Source organism: Salmo salar, chromosome 09 (assembly GCF_965601325.2).
Source record: "Salmo salar chromosome 09, fSalSal1, whole genome shotgun sequence".
NCBI lineage: Eukaryota > Metazoa > Chordata > Actinopteri > Salmoniformes > Salmonidae > Salmo > Salmo salar.
In genome coordinates, this window is record NC_138299.1 from 78,320,140 (window position 1) to 78,346,475 (window position 26,336).

The following is a 26,336-nucleotide window of genomic DNA, read 5'->3' on the forward strand; positions in this document are numbered from 1 at the left end:
GTCCAGATATAATGATAGGGTTTCATTTGTGATGGGCTATTTACGGTTTGTGATTGATTGATGTTAATGTTCACATTCACGCTGGCTGCACAGTTTTGAGATTACAGAAAATGGTTCGATGTCAGGAATTTATCACTGTAGGAATGAAAGCCTATTTGGAATTGGGTTGTAGTTTACAAGAGAAATACTGTCTACGGAGAGCTATTTGGTTACCAGAGAAGTGGTGTGAGAGTATTTGAAATGCATCGGGAAGCGTCGCATGGTCACTATCCATGGTGCTGAAATGTCTAAAATCCCATTTGAAGGCAGTAGGCAGAGGTATTCATCACGTTTAGACTGTCATCACTTGCACTGATTACCATCCTTTCTGTTTTTGTGTATTGCATTGACGAGTGTACTGACTGATAGATCAACACTAAAATCGGACATTTGCAATGTAGGCCGATATTTTCACGCAAATTGGTTCGCTTTGTAATGTATTTTTTCCATCCAATTAACTCATGTAGTATGAGGATGGTTTTCATGTCATAATTTATGGTGTGTGGGCTTTATGTGAGCAACTGTCGTTTCCTGTGTTTTCCAATAGGGTGAAAATTATTTCAAATAGTAGTCAGTCATGCATCCTACTTCTATAAATTCATATAACGACTTCTCCTAAAATATGGATTTAGAATGATGTGTGAACATGTGTCATTTATGTTGAGTACGCACAGTGTCGCTGTTGACCAGCTGTGTTTGGATAGATCCAGTTCTCCACCCACTGCTGTTGTTACAAGACTCGGGTGTTCGGGTGTCATTAAGCTGCGGAAAGGACTAGACACGGTCAGATAGCGTGCACATTTTGAGGATTTCATTTTGATTACACTGAATCTTTTTGTGGAATACTATTTGTTCACATTGTATTATCAAGGCTATATTGTGTTTTGACGTTTTTAATCCCAGGATGGGGCACAAAGGAATCTCGGTGACAGGCCTGGTCTGCAGCTTTGTTTTCTTTCTTCTACCGCTGCACTCCGCCTATGGAGACGTGAGCTATTCTTTTCCAGAGGAGATGAAAAGAGGATCTGTTATTGGAAATATAGCCAAGGATCTCGGGCTGGAGGTGAGCAGACTGTCCGCTCGTAATGTGCGAGTTGATACCGAAGGGAACCGAAAACGTTATTGTGACATTAATCTGAGTACCGGGGATTTTATTGTTGCCGAAAGGATTGACAGAGAGGAGCTATGTGGAGAAAAGATGTCCTGTATTCTTAGGTTTGAGTTGGTCTTAGAGAGTCCTCTGGAGTTGCATCGTATATCACTTCAAATCCAAGATATCAACGACAATACACCTATCTTTCCAAAGGATACAATCAAACTGGAAATAGCGGAATCCACATTCAAAGGCGCTCGCTTTCGTGTGAACGCAGCTCACGACGCGGATATAGGACAGAATGCTGTTCAAAGCTACACTCTGCAGAGAAATGATAATTTTGCTTTAATAGTTCAAACGACTGCTGCCGGTAGTAAATATGGAGAGTTAGTTTTAGATAAAGAACTAGATCGTGAGGAAAAGCAAGAGATGAGTTTACTTATTACAGCTGTAGATGGAGGCTCTCCGCAGAGATCAGGTACTGTAGTCATACACGTCACTGTACTGGATGCTAACGATAACGCCCCAGTGTTTAGCCAGGCCGTCTATAAAGCCAGTCTGCCTGAAAACTCTCCCTTAGGTACACTAGTTCTTACTGTCAGCAGTACTGATGCAGATGAAGGAATGAATGGAGAAGTGACATTTGAATTTAGTCGAATGTCTGATAAGACAAGGAAAATCTTTACATTGAACCACGTAACTGGAGAAATTACAGTAATAGGAGCGTTAGACTACGAAGATGAATCCAAATATGAAATGTTCATAGAAGGAAAAGATGGTTATGGACTTTCCTCAGACACAAAAGTTATAATAGAAATAACTGACGTAAATGACAACGCTCCTGTGATATATCTAAAATCTCTGACTAGCCCCATACCTGAGAACGCGTCACCTGGTACAGAGGTGGGCATCATTAACGTGCAGGATAGAGACTCTGAGAATAACCGACAGGTCCGCTGCTACATTCAGCAAAACGTTCCCTTTAAGCTGGTGCCGTCCATCAAAAACTACTATTCTCTGGTGACCACGGGCGAACTGGACCGGGAACTAGTGTCTGATTACAACATTACAATCACTGCCACCGACGAGGGCTCTCCACCTCTGTCCTCCTCTAAAAGTGTTCAGTTATCTGTAGCTGACGTCAACGACAACCCACCTGTGTTTGAGGAACAGTCCTATAAAGCCCACGTGACTGAAAATAACAAACCCGGTGCCTCCGTGTGTTCCGTTACTGCACGAGACCCAGACTGGAGACAGAACGGTACAGTGATTTATTCTCTCTTACCTGGTGAGGTGAACGGTGTCCCGGTGTCCTCGTTTTTATCCGTTAACGGAGACACGGGGGTGATCCATGCTGTGAGGTCGTTTGATTATGAGCAGTTCAGGAGTTTTAAAGTCCACGTGGTGGCCAGAGACAACGGTTCTCCTCCACTCAGCAACAACGTCACGGTCAGTGTGTTCATAACGGATGTGAATGACAACTCTCCTCAGATACTATACCCCGCCCCAGAGGGGAACTCCTTCATGACCGAGCTGGTCCCCAAAGCTGCGCACGGAGGCTCTCTGGTTTCCAAGGTGATAGCGGTGGACGCGGACTCCGGCCAGAACGCCTGGCTGTCCTATCATATAGTCAAATCCACTGATCCGGGACTTTTCACTATTGGTCTCCACAGTGGAGAGATCAGGACACAGCGGGACATTTCTGAATCTGACAGCATGAAACAGAACCTCATTGTGTCAGTGAAAGATAACGGACAGCCCTCTCTCTCTGCCACCTGTACCATGTATTTAGTGATTTCTGATAACTTGGCTGAAGTACCAGAACTGAAAGATGTCTCTTATGATGAGAACAATTCCAAACTCACCTCTTATCTGATCATCGCGCTGGTGTCTGTCTCCACCTTTTTCCTCACCTTCATTATTGTCATCCTGGCCGTGAGGTTTTGCCGCAGGAGAAAGCCCAGACTGTTGTTTGACGGAGCGGTCGCCATCCCCAGCGCGTATCTCCCTCCCAACTACGCAGAGGTGGACGGTGCAGGAACTCTCCGCAGCACTTACAATTATGACGCATACCTGACGACGGGTTCGCGAACAAGTGACTTCAAGTTCGTCACATCTTACAATGACAACACACTGCCTGCAGACCAGACTCTGAGAAAAACTCCAACAGACTTTGCTGAAGAACTTGACGATTCTGAGCGGTCCCCAGAGGTATGGTTTTATGATAACTTAAAGGCTGGATTACATTTTTTATGCTATCCCGCTGGGCAAAAACTGGTTGATCAACGTTTTTTCCACATAATTTAAACCCTAAAAAAATAATTGTGCTGACGTTGAATCAACGTGGAAAACTGATTGGATTTGCAAAAAGTCATAAATAGATTGATCTAGACAAAAAACTCCATAATGTCGAAGTGAAAAGATAATGTAATAATCCCCTTTGTTTAGGCAAGCCTAAATTATTTCAGAAGCAAAATGTGGCTTAACAAATCACATAATAAGTTATATGGACTGAAATAATAGGTGTTGACATGATTTTTGAATGACTACCCCTTCCAATGTCCCCCATACATACAATATCTGTAAGGTCCCTCAGTCAAGTATTGAATTTGAAGCACAGATTCAACTACAAAGACCAGGGTGCTTTTCGAAAGCCTCCTAAAGACAGGCAGTGATTGGTGGATGGGTAACAATAACAAATCAGACGTTGAATATATCTTTAAGAATGGTCAAGTAAAAAATGTTACTGTGGATGATGTATTAAATCACCCAGACACATCAAATATGCAGTCTTCCTTCTGAACTGAGCTGCAGGACAGGAAGGACAGTGCTTAGGGCCATTGGTGATTTTAACCTTTAAAAAATATATCATTTTTCTTCCACTTTGACATTACAGAGCATTTTGTGTAGATCGTTGGCATTTATATATATATATATATATATATATATATATATATATATATATATATATATATATATTTCTGTCTGTAGTAAAGCCATTTTGTAGGGAAAAACACTCATTCTGATTGGCTGGGGCTGGCTCCCCAGTGGGTGGACCTGGCTGCCAAGTGGGTTGGCCTATGCCCTCCAAGGCCGACCCAAGGCTGCACCCCTGCCCAGTGATCTGAAATCCATAGAATAGGCCCTAATGAATGTATTTCAATTTACTGATTTCCTTACATGAACTGTAACTCAGTAAAATCAATGAAATGTTGCATGTTGCGTTTATATTTTTATTCAGTATATTTTTGGCATAATCACCTTCCTACCCCAACTTATTTACATACTTTTCAGGGCATGGCTCTGACTGAATGGAGTGATGAAAAAATATTATTTTTGTGGAATAGTATTTATCTACATTATAATATTTTGGATTCAAGGTGTATCGACGTTTTTGAAACCAAAATGGGGCACAAAGGAATCTCGGTGACAGGTCTGTTCTGCGGCTTTGTTTTCTTTCTTGTAATGCTGCACTCCGTCTGTTTTGTCCATATGATTTTAGCTGTTTCAAAGATTGTCGATGGTTTTCATTTGATTAATTATTTGTTCTGTTTTTATGTATAACTACTTCTTGTGTTTTATGTAGTTAATCCTGACCGGGGACAAACTGTATCCAGTTGATCAAGCATATAGGCAAGCAGGAGTTCTATTGAAAAAATGTTGGCACGTCTTTAAGTTAAAATGTGGTTGCTCTTAGAATTGTGGGCTGTTGGCATGAAGGCCTATTTGGACAGGGGTTACAAAAGAGAAATGCTGTACGTGGAGAGCCAGCGTATTTTAACAGAGTGACGAGAGAAGTGGCGTTTGGCGTTAGAACGTCTGAAATGCAGCGGCATTGCTGTGCCGCTGTCCATGGTGCTGAAGTCCTATTATAAACCTGAAGGGTTTACAATTCATCGTTGTTTGACTATCATCATTTCTACCCATTGCCATACTATCTGTTTTTGCGTATTTCGCTGATGAATGTGTGTTGACAACAAACAAAAAAACAGCACTATAAATCTGATATTTGCAAAGTATTTCTTCCACATAATTTATATCTCGTAAAAAAAAGCTTGGGATCGGTTTATATATCCTTTCTGTTCCTGTGTGGCTTTTTATCGTTTCCTGGTTCTATTTGGTTATTTTCATAAGCTAAGGGGGATTTTATATGAAATTGTTCAGTAATCAATCATGCAGACCAATTATTGACTTTCTTATGACGGCTTTTCCTGAAATATATTTTCAGAATAATTACTGTTATTATGTGTACTTTTTAAAGATTACTCACAGTGTCGCTGTTGACCAGCTGTGTTTGGATAGATCCAGTTCTCCACCCACTGCTGTTGTTACAAGACTCGGGTGTTCGGGTGTCATTAAGCTGCGGAAAGGACTGGATACGGTCAGATAGCGTGCACATTTTGAGGATATCATTTTGATTACACTGAATCTTTTTGTGGAATACTATTTCTTCACATTGTATTATCAAGGCTATATTGTGTTTTGACGTTTTTAATCCCAGGATGGGGCACAAAGGAATCTCGGTGACAGGCCTGGTCTGCAGCGTTGTTTTCTTTCTTCTACCGCTACATTCCGCCTATGGAGACGTGAGCTATTCTTTTCCGGAGGAGATGAAACGAGGATCTGTTATTGGAAATATAGCCAAGGATCTCGGGCTGGAGGTGAGCAGACTGTCCGCTCGTAAGGCCCGTATTGATACCGATGGGAACCGTAAACGTTACTGTGACATTAATCTGAGTACCGGGGATTTGATTGTTGCGGAGAGGATTGACAGAGAGGGGCTTTGTGGAAAGAAGGCTTCGTGTGTTTTAAACCAGGAACTTGTATTGGAGAATCCTTTGGAGCTGCAACGTATCAGTCTTCATGTTCAAGATATTAATGACAATTCTCCGCAATTTAAGGACGAAGTGATTAAAATTGAAATGCGCGAATCAGCAGATAAAGGCGCTCGTTTTTTACTTGATCAGGCACACGATGCAGATATAGGACAGAATGCAGTGCAAAGCTACACTTTACAAAAAAATAACAATTTCCTGTTGACCGTTGATAGTCATACTGTTGAGCTTGTTCTAGAGAAAGAGCTTGATCGTGAACAAAGCAATGAAATCAAAGTATTGCTTACAGCTGTAGACGGAGGCTCTCCGCAGAGATCCGGTACCGTAGTCATACACGTCACTGTACTGGATGCTAACGATAACGCCCCAGTGTTTAGCCAGGCCGTCTATAAAGCCAGTCTGCCTGAAAACTCTCCTTTAGATACTGTAGTGGTTACAGTGAGTGCTACGGATGCAGATGAGGGAGTTAATGGGGAAGTGACGTATGACTTCGCTCATGTGTCAGAGGAAGATGACAAATTATTTTCTATCGACCGGAAGACCGGAGAAATTAGAGCTATCGGCACAATTGATTTTGAAGAAATGTCAGACTTTGAACTGCGTATCAAAGCAAAGGATGGTTTAGGCTTAGCGTCATATTCTAAAGTCATAATAGACATCACAGATGTTAATGACAACGCCCCTGTGATTTATCTAAAATCTCTGACTAGCCACATACCTGAGAACGCGTCACCTGGTACAGAGGTGGGCATCATTAACGTGCAGGATAGAGACTCTGAGAATAACCGACAGGTCCGCTGCTACATTCAGCAAAACCTTCCCTTTAAGCTGGTGCCGTCCATCAAAAACTACTATTCTCTGGTGACCACGGGCGAACTGGACCGGGAACTAGTGTCTGATTACAACATTACAATCACTGCCACCGACGAGGGCTCTCCACCTCTGTCCTCCTCTAAAAGTGTTCAGTTATCTGTAGCTGACGTCAACGACAACCCACCTGTGTTTGAGGAACAGTCCTATAAAGCCCACGTGACTGAAAATAACAAACCCGGTGCCTCCGTGTGTTCCGTTACTGCACGAGACCCAGACTGGAGACAGAACGGTACAGTGATTTATTCTCTCTTACCTGGTGAGGTGAACGGTGTCCCGGTGTCCTCGTTTTTATCCGTTAACGGAGACACGGGGGTGATCCACGCTGTGAGGTCGTTTGATTATGAGCAGTTCAGGAGTTTTAAAGTCCACGTGGTGGCCAGAGACAACGGTTCTCCTCCACTCAGCAGCAACGTCACGGTCAGTGTGTTCATAACGGATGTGAATGACAACTCTCCTCAGATACTATACCCCGCCCCAGAGGGGAACTCCTTCATGACCGAGCTGGTCCCCAAAGCTGCGCACGGAGGCTCTCTGGTTTCCAAGGTGATAGCGGTGGACGCGGACTCCGGCCAGAACGCCTGGCTGTCCTATCATATAGTCAAATCCACTGATCCGGGACTTTTCACTATTGGTCTCCACAGTGGAGAGATCAGGACACAGCGGGACATTTCTGAATCTGACAACATGAAACAGAACCTCATTGTGTCAGTGAAAGATAACGGACAGCCCTCTCTCTCTGCCACCTGTACCATGTATTTAGTGATTTCTGATAACTTGGCTGAAGTACCAGAACTGAAAGATGTTTCTTATGATGAGAACAATTCCAAACTCACCTCTTATCTGATCATCGCGCTGGTGTCCGTCTCCACCTTTTTCCTCACCTTCATTATTGTCATCCTGGCCGTGAGGTTTTGCCGCAGGAGAAAGCCCAGACTGTTGTTTGACGGAGCGGTCGCCATCCCCAGCGCGTATCTCCCTCCCAACTACGCAGAGGTGGACGGCGCAGGAACTCTCCGCAGCACTTACAATTATGACGCATATCTGACGACAGGTTCGCGCACAAGTGACTTCAAGTTCGTCACATCTTACAATGACAACACTCTGCCCGAAGACCAGACTCTTAGAAAAATTACTACACACTTTGCTGATGATCTTGAAGGTTCCGATGTGTCCCCAGAGGTAGGACTTTACCGTTAATAGACTTGGCACTAATTAGGCTCTGTATCTGTGGTGTTTTTTGCATGTATATCTTGGTGGGGTGAACTCCCCCCCAAAAATGTAATTCACGCCAGCAAAGTCACTACACAACACAACACGAAACCATACATGAATTCCACTGTAATGGTGACAAAGACGTGCCCATAAACTGTTAGGGCCTACATAAAGCTATCCCAACAGATGAGCTTTCCTTTCAGCACCATGGAGTGAATCCTTACCACTGCCACACTGCTACATCAGCGGAGCCTTGTCTGGCAGTGAAAGAGTATATTCAGCCTAATTTACTGCCTTAAAAAAACAGAGCTGATATGGCTGACTTGCTTAAACAAATGTAAATTCTACTGACAATTGAGCTGTACAAACTATGGCATAAGGGAACGATGAGTGGAAATGAGGCAATCCGTAATTTCGATTAAGACATGAATGAGTGAGCTAAGACGGACATAGTCAATACAACTATTTGTTCAGCCCCTTTTGAAATGTACAGCGACAGAATTCAGAACATGGGCCATTTTTACAGTATTCTCCCTGTACACCAAATCAGAACCATAGGACAAATAAACGGGGCATGTTAGCAGACAATGAAAGCTCTTACAATATTCGATGATGACATTTCTCTAAAACAGGCTAAAGCCTACATGTGCACCACCAAGTCAGATGAGGGGAAAGGGACAGAATTATTAAGGTGAGGCACATGGGCTACAAACAGCTTACTACTTAACATACACTTAGTATTACCTTCTTAGTTACAGTATACATATCTCCCTGGCATAGTACATAATCCCTGGCATATTACACAATATATTACATCATTTATGTAGCAACATACATTTTTGGACTCACAGTTGTGCTGTGCTAACATGAACAGGAAGGTGGCGCGGAGGTCCTTCTTGTGGGCACATTTTGTCATCAAACTTTGTCATCAAAGTCTGGCATTCTCTGGGTTTATGCTGCTTTCAAGACAACTGAGAACTCTAAAAAAACAAGGTTGAATCACGTCAGTGACGTCAGTGAGGATTGGGTCGGAGCTCTAGAAAGAGGCCCAAGTTACCCGACTTGGAATTGTGAGTTGGATGATCGTTCAAAACGTATTTCCCCAGTCGGAGTTCATTTAAATGTAAATCTAAGGCAGCAACCAAGGGTTCTTGAACCTTCAAGCTCTCCCTGTAGATTTTGCAGTGAGGGAGTGTCCCCATGAGTGACAGAACACTGAGCCAATAATGGCGCAACTACAGAAGATTACCAAGCCCTACGCTTTGTGTTCCCCACTGGCTGCCCCTCCACCACAGAAAGCAATGAGCTAGGCTGAAACACCTGCATTTTAGAGCAGCCTTACTCAAGAAAGCGAAAAAGATAAGTTTGCTGCGTTTCAAACTCAAAATAGACAGCCCTCGGACCTAAACCCTCAGCCCTTGAATTACGTTTTACATCGTCAAATCTGAGTGTACCTTAAATGTCCCTTGCCCAAGCGAGGGAGAGTGATGATCGGAGAGGCAACGTCCTTAGTGGAAATCGTGAAGTTTAAAACCTACCTAAAGCTATAGTAAGCTAATGTATCTAGCTAGCACTCCTGTCAGGGAGCTAGCTACAGTTACCCATAGCTGGCTAGCTAGTTTTATAGTTTGGTAATTTATTCCAATCCATTTCAGATATTCCCAAAATATGTTTATGAATCTAGCTATGTTTTATATTTATAGGCTGTTTACTGAGACTAAGCCAATTTGCTCACGCTAAAATCAATGTCTATATATCTTTTTTAGCAAGCTAGCTTCATAGTTTTTTTCTGACATGCTGAACATGCAGCCTTGTTGATTAAATTTGAGACTTTGCGGCCACCAGAGTTTGACTTGACTACAGTTTGCATTGAATTGTGGGTTATCTCAATCCCGCAAGAGACCAAAGATGTTCACTCTCTCCCTCGAGCTAATTCGAAGGCCGAGGGGGAAACTTTAGTGAATTGGACCTCCATTTAATATGGCAATCTGCATCCAGTTTGGACCGGGATTCCCCCCGAGGGACAGTGGCTAGCGCAAGAGCTGAGAGGGTAAATATAACTTTCTTGGACTGCAGCCCATGTTTGTATGCAGCTTTATTAACTCAATAAAATGGTTTACATTGTTTGCAAACTGAAATGTGACAAGTATTAATGAAGAAATAACATACAAAACAGTCAATAAAATATATATATATATATATATATATACAGTACCAGTCAAAAGGTTGGACACACACACCCATTCAAGGGTTTTTCTTTATTTTTGCTATTTTCTACATTATAGAATAATAGTGAAGACATCACAACTGTGAAATAACACACATGGAATCATATATTAAACAAAAAAGTGTTGAACAAATCAAAATATATTTTATATTTGAGATTCTTCCAAGTAGCCACCCTTTGCCTTGATGACAGCTTTGCACACTCTTGGCATTCTCTCAACCAGCTTCATGAGAAATGATTTTCCAACAGTCCTGAAGAAGTTCTCAGATGCTGAGCACTTGTTGGCTGCTTTTCCTTCACTCTGCGGTCCAACTCATCCCAAACCATCTCAGTTGGTTAAGGTTGGGTGATTGTGGAAGCCAGGTCATCTGATGCAACATTCCTTCACTCTCCTTCTTGGTCAAATAGCCCTTACACAGCCTGGAGGTGTGTTTTGGGTCATTTTCCTGTTGAAAAAAAAGTGATAGTCCCACTAAGCGCAAACCAGATGGGACGGCGTATCACTGCAGAATTCTGTGGCAGCCAAGCTGGTTAAGTGTGCCTTGAATTCTAAATAAATCACCAACATTGTCACCAGCAAAACACCCCGACACCATCACACCTCCTCCTCCATGCTTCACGGTGTGAACCACAAATGCGGAAATCACCCGTTTACCTACTTTGCATCTCACAAAGACACAGGGGTTGGTACCAGAAGTCTCCAATTTGGACTCAAAAGATCAAAGAACAGATTTCGACAAGTCTAATGTCCATTGCTCATGCTTCTTGGTCCAAACAAGTGTCTTCTTCTTATTGGTGTCCTTTAGTAGTCGTTTCTTTGCAGAAATTCGGCCATGAAGGCCTGATTCACGCAATCTCCTCTGAACAGTTTATGTTGAGATCTGTCTGTTACTTGAACTCTGTGAAGCATTTATTTGGGCTGCAATCTGAGGTGCAGTTAACCTGTTAGGGCTAGGGGGCAGTATTGACACGGCTGGATAAAAAACGTACCCGATTTAATCTGGTTACTACTCCTGCCCAGTAACTAGAATATGCATATAATTATTGGCTTTGGATAGAAAACACCCTAAAGTTTCTAAAACTGTTTGAATGGTGTCTGTGAGTATAACAGAACTCATATGGCAGGAAAAAACCTGAGAAGATTTCATGCAGGAAGTGGCCTGTCTGACAAGGTGTCGTTCTTCTTGTCTCTGTTTATTGAAGAGTGAGGATCTTAGCTATAACGTGACACTTCCTACGGCTGCCATAGCCTCTCAGAAGGCGGTAAAATGCTGAATCGTGGCTTTGCAGGCTCTGGCTGAAAAAAAGTAGCGCGTTTGGGTAGTGGCTGGTTACAGTACGGTGAGACTCAGGCTCGTGCCCGCGTCGACCGAAAGCTTTCTCTTCCTTTGTCTGTTTACCTAAAAGGATATTCCCGGTCGGAATATTATCGCTTTTTTACGAGAAAAATTGAATAAAAATGGATTTTAAACAGCGGTTGACAAGCTTCGAAGTACGGTAATGGAATATTTAGATTTTTTTTTGTCACAAATTGCGCCATGCGCGCAACCCTTATTTACCATTCGGATAGTGTCTGGAACGCACGAACAAAACGCCGCTATTCGGATATAACGATGGATTATTTTGGACCAAACCAACATTTGTTATTGAAGTAGAAGTCCTGGGAGTGCATTCTGACGAAGACAACAAAAGGTAATCAAACTTTTGTAATAGTAAATCTGATATTGGTGAGTGCTAAACTTGCCGGGTGTCTAAATAGCTAGCCCGTGATGGCTGGGCTATGTACTTAGAATATTGCAAAATGTGCTTTCACCAAAAAGCTATTTTAAAATCGGACATATCGAGTGCATAGAGGAGTTCTGTATCTATAATTCTTAAAATAATTGTTATGCTTTTTGTGAACGTTTATCGTGAGTAATTTAGTCAATTGTTAGTGAATTCGCCGGAAGTTTGCGGGGTGTATGCTAGTTCTGAACGTCACATGCTAATGTAAAAAGCTGGTTTTTGATATAAATATGAACTTTATTGAACAAAACATGCATGTATTGTATAACATAATGTCCTAGGGTTGTCATCTGATGAAGATCATCAAAGGTTAGTGCTACATTTAGCTGTCTTCTGGGTTTTTGTGACATTATATGCTATCTTGAAAAATGGGTGTCTGATTATTTCTGGCTTGGTACTCTGCTGACATAATCTAATGTTTTGCTTTCGTTGTGAAGCCTTTTTGAAATCGGACAGTGTGGTTAGATTAAGGAGAGTCTTGTCTTTAAATAGCTGTAAAATAGTAATATGTTTGAGAAATTGAAGTAATAGGATTTTTAAGGTATTTGAAAATCGCGCCACTGGATTAGACTGGCTGTTGCATAGGTGGGACGAATTCGTCCCGCCTAGCCCTCAAATGAACTTATCCTCTGCAGCAGAGGTAACTCTGAGTCTTCCATTCCTGTGGCGGTCCTCATGAGAGCCAGTTTCATCATGGAGCTTGATGGTTTTGTGACTGCACTTGAAGAAACTTTAAAAGTTCTTGAAATGTAATGCATTGACTGATCTTCATGTCTTAAAGTAATGATGGACTGTTGTTTCTCTTTGCTTATTTTCGAGCTGTTCTTGCCATAATATGGACTTGGTCTTTTACCAAATATTCTGTATGCCACCCCTACCTTGTCACAGGACAACTGATTGGCTCAAATGCATTAAGAGGGGGAAAAATCCCCAAATTAACTTTTTACCAAGGTACACATGTTAATTGAAATGCATTCCAGGTGACTACCCCATGAAGCTGGTTGAGAGAATGCCAAGAGTGTGCAAAGCTGTCATCAAGACAAAGGGTGGCTACTTTGAGTAATCTCAAATATAAAACATATTTTGATTTGTTTAACACTTTTTTGGTTACAACATGATTCCATATGTGTTATTTCATAGTTTTGATTCCCTCACTATTATTCTAAAATGTAGGAAATAGTAAAACATTAAGAAAAACCCTTGAGTGAGTAGGTGTCCAAACTTTTGTCTGGTACTGTATATACAGTATTTACTTTTTTGGCTAAACAGCTGGAGCTCAAAACAGGTGGGGATTTCCCTGAATGACGGGTGCCACTGCTCTGTAGCAGGTTTTACACTTGTAGTTAAAGTATTTTGTGGCCACAATTTCACCCTTGTTTGTATTTTCAAATATGATGGATGTGTTGTATTTTCTGCTTTGAAATCAACCCTCCTTATTTCAAGGTAGACATCCCAGATGATATTATGTTCTTTGCATTGTGTTTGGATACGTTTGGTTTGGGATTGATAAACAAATGTTTTCTCCCTCATAGCCTACCGCCCAGTTTTAATATTACAGAGAGCGTGTTATAGCCTGGTTCTATTTGCAACCGTTGATTTTATGTACCCTCAGAAGGCTAAAGAACAACGTGTAGAGAGCACAATGTTGAGACAAGTACTGAAGTGTATCGGAGTGTCGCTGTCCATTGTGTTGAAACGCTCGTGTTTTCTTTTGTAAAGCCTGTAGCTGCAATGCTACTAATTGAGTGTATGTAAACTTCTGACCCACTGGGAATGTGATGAAAGAAATAAAAGGTGAAATAAATCATTCTTTCTACTATTATTCTGACATTTCACATTCTTAAAATAAAGTGGTGATCCTAACTGACCTAAAACAGAGAATATTTTACTAGGATTAAATGTCAGGAGTTGTGAAAAACTGAGTTTAAATGTGTATGTAAACTTCTGGTGTATGTAAGGTGTAAGGTGCATGTAAACTTCCGACTTCAACTATATCTTCCTTGACAGTTCTACTCACTGGCTTTGTGCATTTTACCAATGAGTGACAGTTGAGAGATAGAAGGACCCTGCCCCTCTTCAGACTTTATAGGCCTAGCTACCATTTAGTAAATAGTAGTTCATTTCTACCTGGCATATACTTAACTCGAGAGTGCGAATGGTTTTAGGGAAATGAGTGCTTGTGGTTTTATGTTGTTTCCTGTGCCTATTTGGTTATGCCCTTCCTTATGCTGGGGGCATACATCATGTTTCCAATGTTTACCTACTACTTTGTAAAAATGTATTTAGCGCAATGTCAGCGTGTATGTGTACACTATGTGTAATTTTGAAAGGGTACTCACAGTGTCGCTGTACACCAGCGGAGGTAGAATAGATACAGCTCTCCACCCATTGGTGTTGTCATTGACAAAGCTCTGGTGCCATTTCACTGCAGATAACAGTAGAGGTAGATGCACATATACTTTGTTGATAATATAGGGAATTTTCATGGTTTTGTCGAATAATTTTCCATTACATCGATCTGTCTAACTGTATGGTGGTTATTTGACGTTTTAATCCCAGGATGAGGCACAAAGGAATCTCGGTGACAGGCCTGGTCTGCAGCGTTGTTTTCTTTCTTCTACCGCTGCATTCCGCCAATGGAGAAGTGAGCTATTCTTTTCCGGAGGAGATGAAACGAGGATCTGTTATTGGAAATATAGCCAAGGATCTCGGGCTGGAGGCGAGCAGACTGTCTACTCGTAAGGCCCGTACTGACACCGAAGGGAACGACAATCATTACTGTGACGTTAATTTGAGTACCGGGGATTTGATTGTTGCGGAGAGGATTGACAGAGAAGGGCTTTGTGGCGAAAAGTCTTCATGCGTTTTAAAACAGGAACTTGTATTAGAGAATCCTTTGGAGCTTCATCGTATCAACCTCCACATCCAAGATATTAACGATAACGGACCACTATTTAACGAGGAGATGATAGATATGGAAATAGGACAATCGGCAGCTAAAGGCACTCGTTTCCTATTAGAGGAAGCTCATGATGCGGACATAGGACAGAACTCAGTTCAAAAATACACACTAGAAATAAATGAGAATTTCGTATTGGCTGTAGATAGTAATACTGTCCAGCTTGTTCTAGAGAAAGAGCTTAATCGTGAACAAATGCATGTTTTGAAGCTGTTGCTTACAGCTGTAGACGGAGGCTCTCCGCAGAGATCCGGTACCGTAGTCATACACATCACGGTACTGGATGCTAACGATAACGCCCCAGTGTTTAGCCAGGCCGTCTATAAAGCCAGTCTGCCTGAAAACTCTCCTTTAAATACTGCAGTAATTACAGTGAAGGCTACCGATGCAGACGAGGGAGTGAATGGGGAAGTGACGTATGACTTTGGTCATGTTTCAGAAGAAGTAAAGAAAATATTTTCTATTGACCGTCCAAGAGGAGAAATTGGTGTTATAGGCACAATTGATTTTGAAGCGGTTTCGTCATTTGAACTGCGTATCAAAGCGAAAGATGGTTTAGGTTTAGCTTCATATGCCAAAGTCATAATAGACATCACAGATGTTAATGACAACGCCCCTGTGATTTATCTAAAATCTCTGACTAGCCCCATACCTGAGAACGCGTCACCTGGTACAGAGGTGGGCATCATTAACGTGCAGGATAGAGACTCTGAGAATAACCGACAGGTCCGCTGCTACATTCAGCAAAACCTTCCCTTTAAGCTGGTGCCATCCATCAAAAACTACTATTCTCTGGTGACCACGGGCGAACTGGACCGGGAACTAGTGTCTGATTACAACATTACAATCACTGCCACCGACGAGGGCTCTCCACCTCTGTCCTCCTCTAAAAGTGTTCAGTTATCTGTAGCTGACGTCAACGACAACCCACCTGTGTTTGAGGAACAGTCCTATAAAGCCCACGTGACTGAAAATAACAAACCCGGTGCCTCCGTGTGTTCCGTTACTGCAGCAACGTCACGGTCAGTGTGTTCATAACGGATGTGAATGACAACTCTCCTCAGATACTATACCCCGCCCCAGAGGGTAACTCCTTCATGACCGAGCTGGTCCCCAAAGCTGCGCACGGAGGCTCTCTGGTTTCCAAGGTGATAGCGGTGGACGCGGACTCCGGCCAGAACGCCTGGCTGTCCTATCATATAGTCAAATCCACTGATCCGGGACTTTTCACTATTGGTCTCCACAGTGGAGAGATCAGGACACAGCGGGACATTTCTGAATCTGACAGCATGAAACAGAACCTCATTGTGTCAGTGAAAGATAACGGACAGCCCTCTCTCTCTGCCACCTGTACCATGTATTTAGTGATTTCTGATAACTTGGCTGAAGTGCCAGAACTGAAAGATGTCTCTTATGATGAGAACAATTCCAAACTCACCTCTTATCTGATCATCGCGCTGGTGTCCGTCTCCACCTTTTTCCTCACCTTCATTATTATCATCCTGGCCGTGAGGTTTTGCCGCAGGAGAAAGCCCAGACTGTTGTTTGACGGAGCGGTCGCCATCCCCAGCGCGTATCTCCCTCCCAACTACGCAGAGGTGGACGGCGCAGGAACTCTCCGCAGCACTTACAATTATGACGCATACCTGACGACAGGTTCGCACACAAGTGACTTCAAGTTCATACGTTCTTACAATGACAACACACTGCCTGCGGACCAGACTCTGAGAAAAACTATTGACTTTGCTGAAGCTTTTGACGATTCTGATGGGTCCTCAGAGGTAGGCTTGAACTGTTAAACGATAGATTTGATTTGTATAGGCTATCATAGAACAGAACCTATTATTTTTCTACAATCACAGCTAGTTGCCTTGTACAATAAGCTTTTGACCCCTGGAGTAAATCAGTATTCGCACGAGGTAACCTACGTCAATACCCCAGCTTGTTTCTTTGGCAACTTGTTTTTGCTTTAGATTGAATGCTATTTGTAATGTATTGATGATAATTCATGTCCCCTCACAATTGAGATGAAAAAAGGTTGATGCTGCTATTTGGTTTTGAGTTGTGATATTTCTGTTTGTGATTGATTTGGATTGTTGACATAGGCCTACACGCTGCACGTTTGAGGTAAACAATGGGTTAATAGTTTTGCCTGTTCTAGTGGAGTTCTAGTTGGAAAAGGGTTACAAAAATAAAAATGCAGTATGTGGAGAGCTACTAAGACAGAGTGATGAGAGAAGCGTTGTGAGTGTCTGAAATTCGGCGGCTTTGGAATGTCGCTGTCCATGGTGCTGAAATCCTTTTTTAGACACGTTCCCTTACTTTTCATTGCTGTTTGACTGTCATCACTTAAATTCATTGCCATAATCTCTGTTTTTGTGTATTACACTTGATGAGTTTGTGTTAAGTAAAATACCAGTACTATAAATCTAATACTTACAACGAAGACCTGTACATTTTCTTGCAGATGTGTTCCCTTTGGAACAGATTTCATCCTCCTAAACTGTATCTTAACTCGTGAAAATAGTCTGAGATGTATTTTAATGTCATTATTTATGGGGGTTTTTTTTACTGACGTTTTCTGAGTTTCTAATTATGGCCATAAGCTTCGGGTGATTTCCCCCCAATAGTTACAGTAATCAATCATGCATTCTTCTTATAGGAGAATATATGCATATGTCAACTTTTCGCGAAATAGAGATTTAGAATAATATTAGTTAACGTGTAATTTCTGTTAAGTACTCACAGTGTCGCTGTTCACCAGCTGTGTTTGGATAGTTACAGTTCTCCACCCAGCGCTGCTATCATAAGGCATCGTGTTCGGATGTCATTTAACTGCACAAAGATTGGAGGTGGTCAGATCGCTTGTACATTCGGTGGATGTTCTTTTCAGCAAACGGAATCTTTTTCTGGAGTTTTTCTTTTGAATATCTATACGGTTGTCTATTTTTAATCCCAGGATGGGGCACAAAGGAATCTCGGTTACAGGCCTCGTTTGCGGTTTTGCTTTCTTTCTTCTACCGCTGCATTCCGCCTATGGAGACGTGAGCTATTCTTTTCCGGAGGAGATGAAACGAGGATCTGTTATTGGAAATATAGCCAAGGATCTCGGGCTGGAGGTGAGCAGACTGTCCGCTCGTAAGGCCCGAATTGATACCGAAGGGAAAAATCAACGTTATTGTGACATTAATCTGAGTACCGGGGATTTGATTGTTGCGGACGGGATTGACAGGGAGGAGCTTTGTGGAGAGAAGGTTTCGTGTATGATTAAATTCGAGGTGGTTCTAGAAGGTCCATTGGAGTTGCATCAGATATCTCTCCTTGTTGAGGATGTCAATGATAATTCACCCATTTTCCCGAAAGATACAATCAAATTGGAAATTACAGAATCGGCAGACAAAGGGGCTCGCTATCGAATTAACGAGGCACATGACGCAGATATAGGACAGAACGCAGTGCAAAGGTATGCATTAGAAAGGAATGAACATTTTGTGCTGGCTATTCACGATTACACAGATGGAGGAAAGAATGTCGAGTTGGTTTTAGATAAAGAACTAGATCGTGAGGAAAAGCAAGAGATGAGTTTACTTATTACAGCTGTAGATGGGGGCTCTCCGCAGAGATCAGGTACTGTAGTCATACACGTCACTGTACTGGATGCTAACGATAACGCCCCAGTGTTTAGCCAGGCCGTCTATAAAGCCAGTCTGCCTGAAAACTCTCCTTTAGATACTGTAGTGGTTACAGTGAGTGCTACGGATGCAGATGAGGGGGTGAATGGGGAGGTGACGTATGAATTCAGTCGCATATCAGACAAAGCAAGAAAGATATTTTCTTTGGGTCACAGTACTGGAGAAATTAAGGTGATAGGTCCAATAGATTTCGAAGGCGACCCAAAATATGAAATGCGCATAGAGGGTAAAGATGGCTATGGTCTTTCATCTGATTCAAAAGTGATTGTTGAAATAACTGATGTTAATGACAACGCCCCTGTGATTTATCTACAATCTCTGACTAGCCCCATACCTGAGAACGCGTCACCTGGTACAGAGGTAGGCATCATTAACGTGCAGGATAGAGACTCTGAGAATAACCGACAGGTCCGCTGCTACATTCAGCAAAACGTTCCCTTTAAGCTGGTGCCATCCATCAAAAACTACTATTCTCTGGTGACCACGGGCGAACTGGACCGGGAACTAGTGTCTGATTACAACATTACAATCACTGCCACCGACGAGGGCTCTCCACCTCTGTCCTCCTCTAAAAGTGTTCAGTTATCTGTAGCTGACGTCAACGACAACCCACCTGTGTTTGAGGAACAGTCCTATAAAGCCCACGTGACTGAAAATAACAAACCCGGTGCCTCCGTGTGTTCCGTTACTGCACGAGACCCAGACTGGAGACAGAACGGTACAGTGATTTATTCTCTCTTACCTGGTGAGGTGAACGGTGTCCCGGTGTCCTCGTTTTTATCCGTTAACGGAGACACGGGGGTGATCCACGCTGTGAGGTCGTTTGATTATGAGCAGTTCAGGAGTTTTAAAGTCCACGTGGTGGCCAGAGACAACGGTTCTCCTCCACTCAGCAGCAACGTCACGGTCAGTGTGTTCATAACGGATGTGAATGACAACTCTCCTCACATACTATACCCCGCCCCAGAGGGGAACTCCTTCATGACCGAGCTGGTCCCCAAAGCTGCGCACGGAGGCTCTCTGGTTTCCAAGGTGATAGCGGTGGACGCGGACTCCGGCCAGAACGCCTGGCTGTCCTATCATATAGTCAAATCCACTGATCCGGGACTTTTCACTATTGGTCTCCACAGTGGAGAGATCAGGACACAGCGGGACATTTCTGAATCTGACAGCATGAAACAGAACCTCATTGTGTCAGTGAAAGATAACGGACAGCCCTTTCTCTCTGCCACCTGTACCATGTATTTAGTGATTTCTGATAACTTGGCTGAAGTGCCAGAACTGAAAGATGTCTCTTATGATGAGAACAATTCCAAACTCACCTCTTATCTGATCATCGCGCTGGTGTCCGTCTCCATCTTTTTCCTCACCTTCATTATTGTCATCCTGGCCGTGAGGTTTTGCCGCAGGAGAAAGCCCAGACTGTTGTTTGACGGAGCGGTCGCCATCCCCAGCGCGTATCTCCCTCCCAACTACGCAGAGGTGGACGGCGCAGGAACTCTCCGCAGCACTTACAATTATGACGCATACCTGACGACAGGTTCGCGCACAAGTGACTTCAAGTTCGTCACATCTTACAATGACAACACACTGCCCGCGGACCAGACTCTGAGTAAAACTCCAACAGACTTTGCTGAAGAACTTGACGACTCCGACGGGTCCCCAGAGGTAGGCTTTTAATGCAAATAATAATGCGATTTGTTTTTTTAGGCTTATATGATAGGTTGAGGCTATATTATTTTAAAATTGCAGCTAATATGCTTTGTGTAATATTTTTGTTGTTGTTGGAGAGACCACTTTTCGTCATTAACCCAGCTTGACTATTAAGCAAATGATTTATGCTTCACTTTCATTCAATTTGAAATGTTTTAGAATATTATTTCAGTCCCGTCGCAATTTCATTGCAAAATCCCGAGGTGCGTTTATTTGTGGTTTGCTAGAGTTGTAACGTCTATGTGCTATTGGTGTAATTTATAGAATCTGTGGATTTTTCAAATAATAGACGTCGGTCGCTTCTCGGTTTTCTGATTAGGGTTTTACTGACAATTAAATCAAATCAAATCAAATGTATTTATATAGCCCTTCTTACATCAGCTGATATCACAAAGTGCTGTACAGAAACCCAGCCTAAAACCCCAAACAATGCAGGTGTAGAAGCACGGTGGCTAGGAAAAACTCCCTAGAAAGGCCAAAACCTAGGAAGAAACCTAGAGAGGAACCAGGCTATGAGGGGTGGCCAGTCCTCTTCTGGCTGTGCCTGGTGGAGATTATAACAGCACATGGCCTAGATGTTGAAATGTTCATAAATGACCAGCATTGTCAAATAATAATAATCATAGTAGTTGTCGAGGGTGCAACAAGTCAGTAACACAAGAGTAAGTGTCAGTTGGCTTTTTCATAGCCGATCTTTGAGAGTATCTCTACCGCTCCTGCTGTCTCTAGAGAGTTGAAAACAGCAGGTCTGGGACAGGTAGCACTTCTGGTGAATAGGTCAGGGTTCTAGCAGGTCTGGGACAACAGGTCTGGGACAGGTAGCACGTCCGGTGAACAGGTCAGGGTTCCATAGCTGCAGGCAGAACAGTTGGAACTGGAGCAGCAGCACGGCCAGGTGAACTGGGGACAGCAAGGAGTCATCAAGCCAGGTAGTCCAGAGGCATGGTCCTAGGGCTCAGGTCCTCCGAGAGAGAGAAAGAAAGAAAGAGAGAGAGAATTAGAGAGAGCAAATTTAAATTCACACAGGACACCGGAAAAGACAAGAGAAATACTCCAGATGTGACAGACTGACCCTAGCCCCCCGACACAAACTACTGCAGCATAAATACTGGAGGCTGAGACAGGAGGGGTCAGGAGACACTGTGGCCCCATCCGATGAAACCCCCGGACAGGGCCAAACAGGTAGGATATAACCCCACCCACTTTGCCAAAGCACAGCCTCCACACCACAATTAATGTCTATTGTGTGTTTGGCGCTGGAGGAGTGAAAAGCTGTTTGGAAAGAGGCTCGAAAATAGAACTACTGTGTTTTGAGAGATAATTAATTATTAGACATTTTGCAGGATGAAATCTCTTGAGATACCTTCTCGGTTTAAAGAATGCCCAAATAAAAAAACAACCCCCAAAAACAATACTTATAATATGGCCACTATTGTCTAATAATACTAACAATTAAATAAAAATAATAATTGTTAAACGTAAATTATGAGCATAAAAAGGTTGTTATACACCTACTAATGGGCCTACAACAAATACAAATAAATGATGCAACTAATAACACTAAGTAGACTGCCTATAATATACACATATCATATATACAAATATATTACAAATATTGTCACATGGTGACGTTTCTACTAGTTAAAAACACAAACAGTTTGTTCTTAACATTGGAAAAGGGGCTTTCTTAAACTTCACTGTGTGATTGTAATACCCTGATATCTATAAGTAAATGATTCCAGTCAATTGGGCCTTTGTATTTATTAGTAACAGCGTGATGGGAGAAGCGGTGTGAGAGCGTCTGAAGAGCAACGAGAGTTCTCGCAGTGTCACTGTCCATGGTGCTGAAATGTGTAAAATCTAATTTTAAACCAGTAGGATTTACTATTGATCGCTGTTTGACCTTGATATTCTTATTTCTTGCCCTGCCCTGTTTTTTCTATAGTAGTTATGAGTTTGCTCTGACTGAGGAACCAGCAACGGATATATTGCTTTGTTGCCTCTCTTGCAGATGTGTTGTATTTTATATTCATAGTATACCTGATCTTAAATGATGAAAAAAGAGTGGGGGTGATTTTAATCATTTATGTTTGTATGGTTTAATATGGTATCCTATCGTTTTCTGTGTTTCTCTTTCGTTTTCCAATAGTTAATTGATCAAATAAACTTACTTAAGCGTATTTATAACCATCTGTTAACAAAACATTAAGAAAACTGTAAGTAAATCATGTAATTTCTGAAGAGTACTGACTGTGTCGCTGTTGACCAGCTGTGTTTGGATAGATCCAGTTCTCCACCCACTGCTGTTGTTACAAGACTCGGGTGTTCGGGTGTCATTCTGTAGAAAATATTGGATGCGGTCAGGTTGCTGGAACATTTTGAGGATATTATTTTCATCAAGCTGAACCTATTTGTGGAATACTATTTGTTCACATTGTATTATCAAGGCTATATTGTGTTTTGACGTTTTTAATCCCAGGATGGGGCACAATAGAATCTCGGTGACAGGCCTGGTCTGCAGCGTTGTTTTCTTTCTTCTACCGCTGCACTCCGCCTATGGAGACGTGAGCTATTCTTTTCCAGAGGAGATGAAACGAGGATCTGTGATTGGAAATATAGCCAAGGATCTCGGGCTGGAGGCGAGGATACTGTCCGCTCGCAAGGCCCGTATTGATACCGATGGGAACCACGAACGGTATTGTGACATTAATCTGAATACGGGAGATTTGACTATAGCTGAAAGGATTGACAGAGATGGGCTTTGTGGAAAGAAGACTTCGTGCGTTTTAAACCAGGAACTTGTGGTTGAAGATCCGTTGGAGCTTCACCGTATCAGTCTTCATGTTCAAGATATAAATGATAATTCTCCACTGTTTAAAAAGGATATTATCAAAATGGAAATTAGGGAATCAGCAGTCAAAGGCGTTCGTTTTTCTCTAGATGAGGCCCATGACGCTGATATAGGACAGAATACGGTTCAGAGCTATACACTACAAAGAAATGAACATTTTATTTTGAATGTCAAAACCAAAAGTGGTGGACGCAAATACAGCGAGTTAGTGTTAGACAGAGAGCTAGACCGCGAGGGGCACCATGAAATCAAGTTATTACTGACAGCTGTAGACGGAGGCTCTCCGCAGAGATCAGGTACTGTAGACATACACGTCACTGTACTGGATGCTAACGATAACGCCCCAGTGTTTAGCCAGGCCATCTATAAAGCCAGTCTGCCTGAAAACTCTCCTTTAGATACTGTAGTGGTTACAGTGAGTGCTACGGATGCTGATGAGGGATTGAATGGTGAAGTTACTTATGAATTCGATGATGTTTCAGATGAAAATAGCAATCTATTTTCTCTTGATCATGAGACTGGAAAAATTACAGTTGTTGGTCCAGTAGATTATGAAAAGGAGTCTTCATATGAAATGCAGATCAGTGCAAAGGACGGTTTAGGCTTAGCATCCTACTCTACATTGATAATAGAAATCACAGATGTTAATGACAACGCCCCTGTGATTTATCTAAAATCTCTGACTAGCCCCATACCTGAGAACGCGTCACCTGGTACAGAGGTGGGCATCATTAACGTGCAGGATAGAGACTCTGAGAATAACCGACAGGTCCGCTGCTACATTCAGCTAAACCTTCCCTTTAAGCTGGTGCCATCCATCAAAAACTACTATTCTCTGGTGACCACGGGCGAACTGGACCGGGAACTAGTGTCTGATTACAACATTACAATCACTGCCACCGACGAGGGCTCTCCACCTCTGTCCTCCTCTAAAAGTGTTCAGTTATCTGTAGCTGACGTCAACGACAACCCACCTGTGTTTGAGGAACAGTCCTATAAAGCCCACGTGACTGAAAATAACAAACCCGGTGCCTCCGTGTGTTCCGTTACTGCACGAGACCCAGACTGGAGACAGAACGGTACAGTGATTTATTCTCTCTTACCTGGTGAGGTGAACGGTGTCCCGGTGTCCTCGTTTTTATCCGTTAACGGAGACACGGGGGTGATCCATGCTGTGAGGTCGTTTGATTATGAGCAGTTCAGGAGTTTTAAAGTCCACGTGGTGGCCAGAGACAACGGTTCTCCTCCACTCAGCAGCAACGTCACGGTCAGTGTGTTCATAACGGATGTGAATGACAACTCTCCTCAGATACTATACCCCGCCCCAGAGGGGAACTCCTTCATGACCGAGCTGGTCCCCAAAGCTGCGCACGGAGGCTCTCTGGTTTCCAAGGTGATAGCGGTGGACGCGGACTCCGGCCAGAACGCCTGGCTGTCCTATCATATAGTCAAATCCACTGATCCGGGACTTTTCACTATTGGTCTCCACAGTGGAGAGATCAGGACACAGCGGGACATTTCTGAATCTGACAGCATGAAACAGAACCTCATTGTGTCAGTGAAAGATAACGGACAGCCCTCTCTCTCTGCCACCTGTACCATGTATTTAGTGATTTCTGATAACTTGGCTGAAGTACCAGAACTGAAAGATGTCTCTTATAATGAGAACAATTCCAAACTCACCTCTTATCTGATCATCGCGCTGGTGTCCGTCTCCACCTTTTTCCTCACCTTCATTATTGTCATCCTGGCCGTGAGGTTTTGCCGCAGCAGAAAGCCCAGACTGTTGTTTGACGGAGCGGTCGCCATCCCCAGCGCGTATCTCCCTCCCAACTACGCAGAGGTGGACGGCGCAGGAACTCTCCGCAGCACTTACAATTATGACGCATACCTGACGACAGGTTCGCGCACAAGTGACTTCAAGTTCGTCACATCTTACAATGACAACACTCTGCCCGAAGACCAGACTCTGAGAAAAACTATTGACTTTGCTGAAGATCTTGACGACTCCAATGTGTCCTCAGAGGTAGGACTTTATTGTAAACAAAAATATGCTATTGGTTTTATGTTTTATTAAATAGAGGCTATACTTTTCCATAGATGTTCAGGTGTAATGCAAATCAAAACTATTAAAGCCTCAAAATGGAGCAAGATCCTTTGTCCTATAGGAAATCACATTTTTCACAGCAATACATTAATTTTCCAATGTTTGTCTACATTGTCAGTCTGTATTTGCAACAGAATGAGACAAATGGTTGTTAAATGTGTTTTACAGAATAGCTTACATTCTATAGATTGCACTCCTTTATGGCTAAAATGCTGAAAAATGCTTTTATTCGTTGTAATTGGAAGCCTCCTGTAAAAATGATTGTATTATACTGTTTTTTTTGTTTTTTTTTTTTTACAGTAATAGCTTATTCCTACTGTAGATTACAATTTTCAGTTTCAGGCACCAACCTCGTGCGGTGGGTAAGACACATGAGGTTCAGACTATTAATTCCTTACCCTGAATAGATATGCCCCTGATCATAGATCTAAGATTGTACCCAATCCCAATGTTACGTCCATCTCCTTCTCTCTCTCTCTGTCTCTCTCTCTCCCAACACCTACCCCCCATAAACCGACACGTAATATACTGTAGGTTTTGAATTAGTGTTGTAATTATGCTTTCTTTGGTTACATACATTGTAGTTTTTACAGTATTATACAATAAAACTAACAGCAATTTACTGTATTACCTGTTTACAGTATATAGCCATAAATATGATGCCCTCTGGGTGATATTAGGCGTAACTGGTAAATGGTAGATGATCCCTCAATTCCAATAAAACGTTGGTTTAACAGTACGTTACTGTAAATAAGTTAACATTGTACTATATTTCCACCCCACAGAATATATGAATATATTACCCTACCATATTTTTGGATCGCCAAAAAACCTTTTGACCTCTACTGGGTATGGTTGATTCTTGCTCATTAACATATTTTGAGGCACAAATTCAATATGTATAGGGGACAGATTGGAGCGGCAGCAAGCCTCTAACCTTTAATGGTTAA

General features: G+C 42.5%; 6 protein-coding genes across 6 annotated transcripts; all 6 read left to right on the forward strand.

Moving 5' to 3' along the window:
• Positions 1 to 783: 783 nt before the first annotated feature.
• On the forward strand, positions 784 to 4,850 carry LOC145857951 (protocadherin gamma-A2-like). Its single transcript, XM_082955509.1, has 2 exons — positions 784 to 3,343; positions 4,830 to 4,850. Exons 1-2 carry the CDS (start codon positions 944 to 946, stop codon positions 4,848 to 4,850), a joined length of 2,421 nt encoding a protein of 806 aa, XP_082811635.1. The 5' UTR covers positions 784 to 943.
• Positions 4,851 to 5,441: 591 nt separating this feature from the next.
• LOC145858036 (protocadherin gamma-A11-like) lies at positions 5,442 to 8,198 on the forward strand. Its single transcript, XM_082955936.1, has one exon. It carries the CDS (start codon positions 5,635 to 5,637, stop codon positions 8,035 to 8,037), a length of 2,403 nt encoding a protein of 800 aa, XP_082812062.1. The 5' UTR covers positions 5,442 to 5,634; the 3' UTR covers positions 8,038 to 8,198.
• A 6,426-nt stretch (positions 8,199 to 14,624) lies between these two features.
• LOC145857952 (protocadherin gamma-B2-like) lies at positions 14,625 to 16,025 on the forward strand (the record flags this gene model as incomplete). The annotated part of the gene is made up of 1 exon (XM_082955510.1): positions 14,625 to 16,025. A coding segment is annotated over exon 1 (1,401 nt), but the record flags the coding sequence as incomplete, so codon positions are not given.
• Positions 16,026 to 16,030: 5 nt separating this feature from the next.
• Positions 16,031 to 16,956, forward strand: LOC123744580 (protocadherin beta-16-like; the record flags this gene model as incomplete). The annotated part of the gene is made up of 1 exon (XM_045723323.2): positions 16,031 to 16,956. A coding segment is annotated over one exon (792 nt), but the record flags the coding sequence as incomplete, so codon positions are not given.
• An 881-nt stretch (positions 16,957 to 17,837) lies between these two features.
• On the forward strand, positions 17,838 to 20,395 carry LOC106611838 (protocadherin gamma-A11-like). The gene has a single exon (XM_014212438.3). It carries the CDS (start codon positions 17,984 to 17,986, stop codon positions 20,393 to 20,395), a length of 2,412 nt encoding a protein of 803 aa, XP_014067913.3. The 5' UTR covers positions 17,838 to 17,983.
• Positions 20,396 to 22,850: 2,455 nt separating this feature from the next.
• On the forward strand, positions 22,851 to 26,157 carry LOC106611849 (protocadherin gamma-A11-like). Its single transcript, XM_014212447.3, has one exon. The coding sequence runs from the start codon at positions 22,909 to 22,911 to the stop codon at positions 25,354 to 25,356; it is 2,448 nt and encodes an 815-aa protein (XP_014067922.3). The 5' UTR covers positions 22,851 to 22,908; the 3' UTR covers positions 25,357 to 26,157.
• Positions 26,158 to 26,336: the final 179 nt, after the last annotated feature.

Bases quoted from the DNA above. Each gene is read 5' to 3' on its own strand.
- LOC145857951 (XM_082955509.1), top strand. From the start codon at position 944: ATGGGGCACAAAGGAATCTCGGTGACAGGCCTGGTCTGCAGCTTTGTT. The intron at 3,344-4,829 runs GTATGGTTTTAT...GGTTGCTCTTAG, and splicing joins ATTCTGAGCGGTCCCCAGAG to AATTGTGGGCTGTTGGCATG.
- LOC145858036 (XM_082955936.1), top strand. From the start codon at position 5,635: ATGGGGCACAAAGGAATCTCGGTGACAGGCCTGGTCTGCAGCGTTGTT.
- LOC106611838 (XM_014212438.3), top strand. From the start codon at position 17,984: ATGGGGCACAAAGGAATCTCGGTTACAGGCCTCGTTTGCGGTTTTGCT.
- LOC106611849 (XM_014212447.3), top strand. From the start codon at position 22,909: ATGGGGCACAATAGAATCTCGGTGACAGGCCTGGTCTGCAGCGTTGTT.